This window comes from Aplysia californica, unplaced genomic scaffold (genome assembly GCF_000002075.1).
Source record: "Aplysia californica isolate F4 #8 unplaced genomic scaffold, AplCal3.0 scaffold00704, whole genome shotgun sequence".
Lineage (NCBI taxonomy): Eukaryota > Metazoa > Mollusca > Gastropoda > Aplysiida > Aplysiidae > Aplysia > Aplysia californica.
The window spans coordinates 115,744-116,893 of NW_004797974.1; the positions used below are offsets into that span (position 1 = coordinate 115,744).

At 44.6% G+C, this 1,150-nt stretch overlaps 1 protein-coding gene across 2 annotated transcripts in view; it reads left to right on the plus strand.

Annotated features, from left to right (window-relative positions):
• Positions 1-515, plus strand: part of LOC106013183 — a 21,459-nt gene extending 20,944 nt beyond the window's left edge. For both annotated transcript variants that reach the window (XM_013088218.2, XM_013088216.2), the window contains one exon: positions 284-515. In XM_013088218.2, the coding sequence (XP_012943672.1) occupies positions 284-399 (116 nt within the window). In that variant the 3' untranslated portion in view covers positions 400-515. The remainder of the gene's footprint in view (positions 1-283) is intronic.
• Positions 516-1,150: the final 635 nt, after the last annotated feature.

The following is a 1,150-nucleotide window of genomic DNA, read 5'->3' on the forward strand; positions in this document are numbered from 1 at the left end:
GGGGGGGTTGTTTGTTTTATTTATGAAATCCCTAAATAAACAACACTGTGGGAAGTTGGCTGGTGCTCTGGTGTGGTTTGCTTCTTCTTTCCTGTCAAACATCTATCGTCCTTTTCTCCCCTCCTACTATTTTGTGTGTGTTACTCTCTTGTAACACCTCTAATCTTCGGCACTTATAGGGCCATATTGTGTTGCCAGTGTCATAAAACACTAACAAGAAAAACTATTTTTTTAAAATAATAAAATAATAACACTGTTTTTTTTCTTTCTTTGTGTGACTCAGGCTGCTACATGGACGGGCAGCACTACCGCTTCGGCGCCCGCTGGAGTCCGCTGTTCGAACCTCAAGGGGTGATGGTCTGCATCAAGTGCGAATGTTTACAAGTGAGTAGAGGCTGATTGAAAGGGGGGGGGGTATGTCTGAGGGCGCCTCTCGTAGGTCCTACATGTACTTCTTGTCTGTGGGTGGTTGGCGGGTGCTCCGGTGTGGTTTGCTCCTTCTTTCCCATTAAATGTCTATCGTCCTTTTCTCTCCTCCTTCTTTTTTTTTTATGTTACTCTATTGTAACACCTCTAATCTTCTGGCGCTCATATGACCTTATGCAGTTGCGAGCGCCGTAAAACCTCTACTAAAACTAAACTGTCTCTTCTCCTTCTTTTTTTTATATACGTTACTCTCTTGTGACACATCAATTCTTCGGCACTTATATGTCCTTATTGTGTTGCAAGTGTCGTATAACTCTTCATCATCATCATCCAATGCCAGATCTGCGACAGACATCGGCGATCATGGTTTTCCATTCATTCCTTTGCTCGGATGCTCTAAAAAAAAGCTGCGTTTCCCTGATTTTTTCCTGTTCCCCATTTGTTTAGGTTCCCTAAGTATGTTGTTCTGGGCCTACCCCTGCCTCGCTTGCCCTCAATGTTGCCAGTGAGAGCTAGGTGTATAACTCTTACTAAAACTAAAAGGCTGAGGGGGCTCTCGGGGCCTAGAGGTTAAGGTGTTGGCCTCTCAATCAAAGGTCCCGGGTTCGAATCCGGGTAGCGACCGAAAAATTTTCTTCTCTAAAATTGTCTCCTTTCACCTCCTTTCCTGCTCTCTAGCAATGTTCTGTTGTCTGCTTTCATTTCCACTTTCTGCCCCCACCCC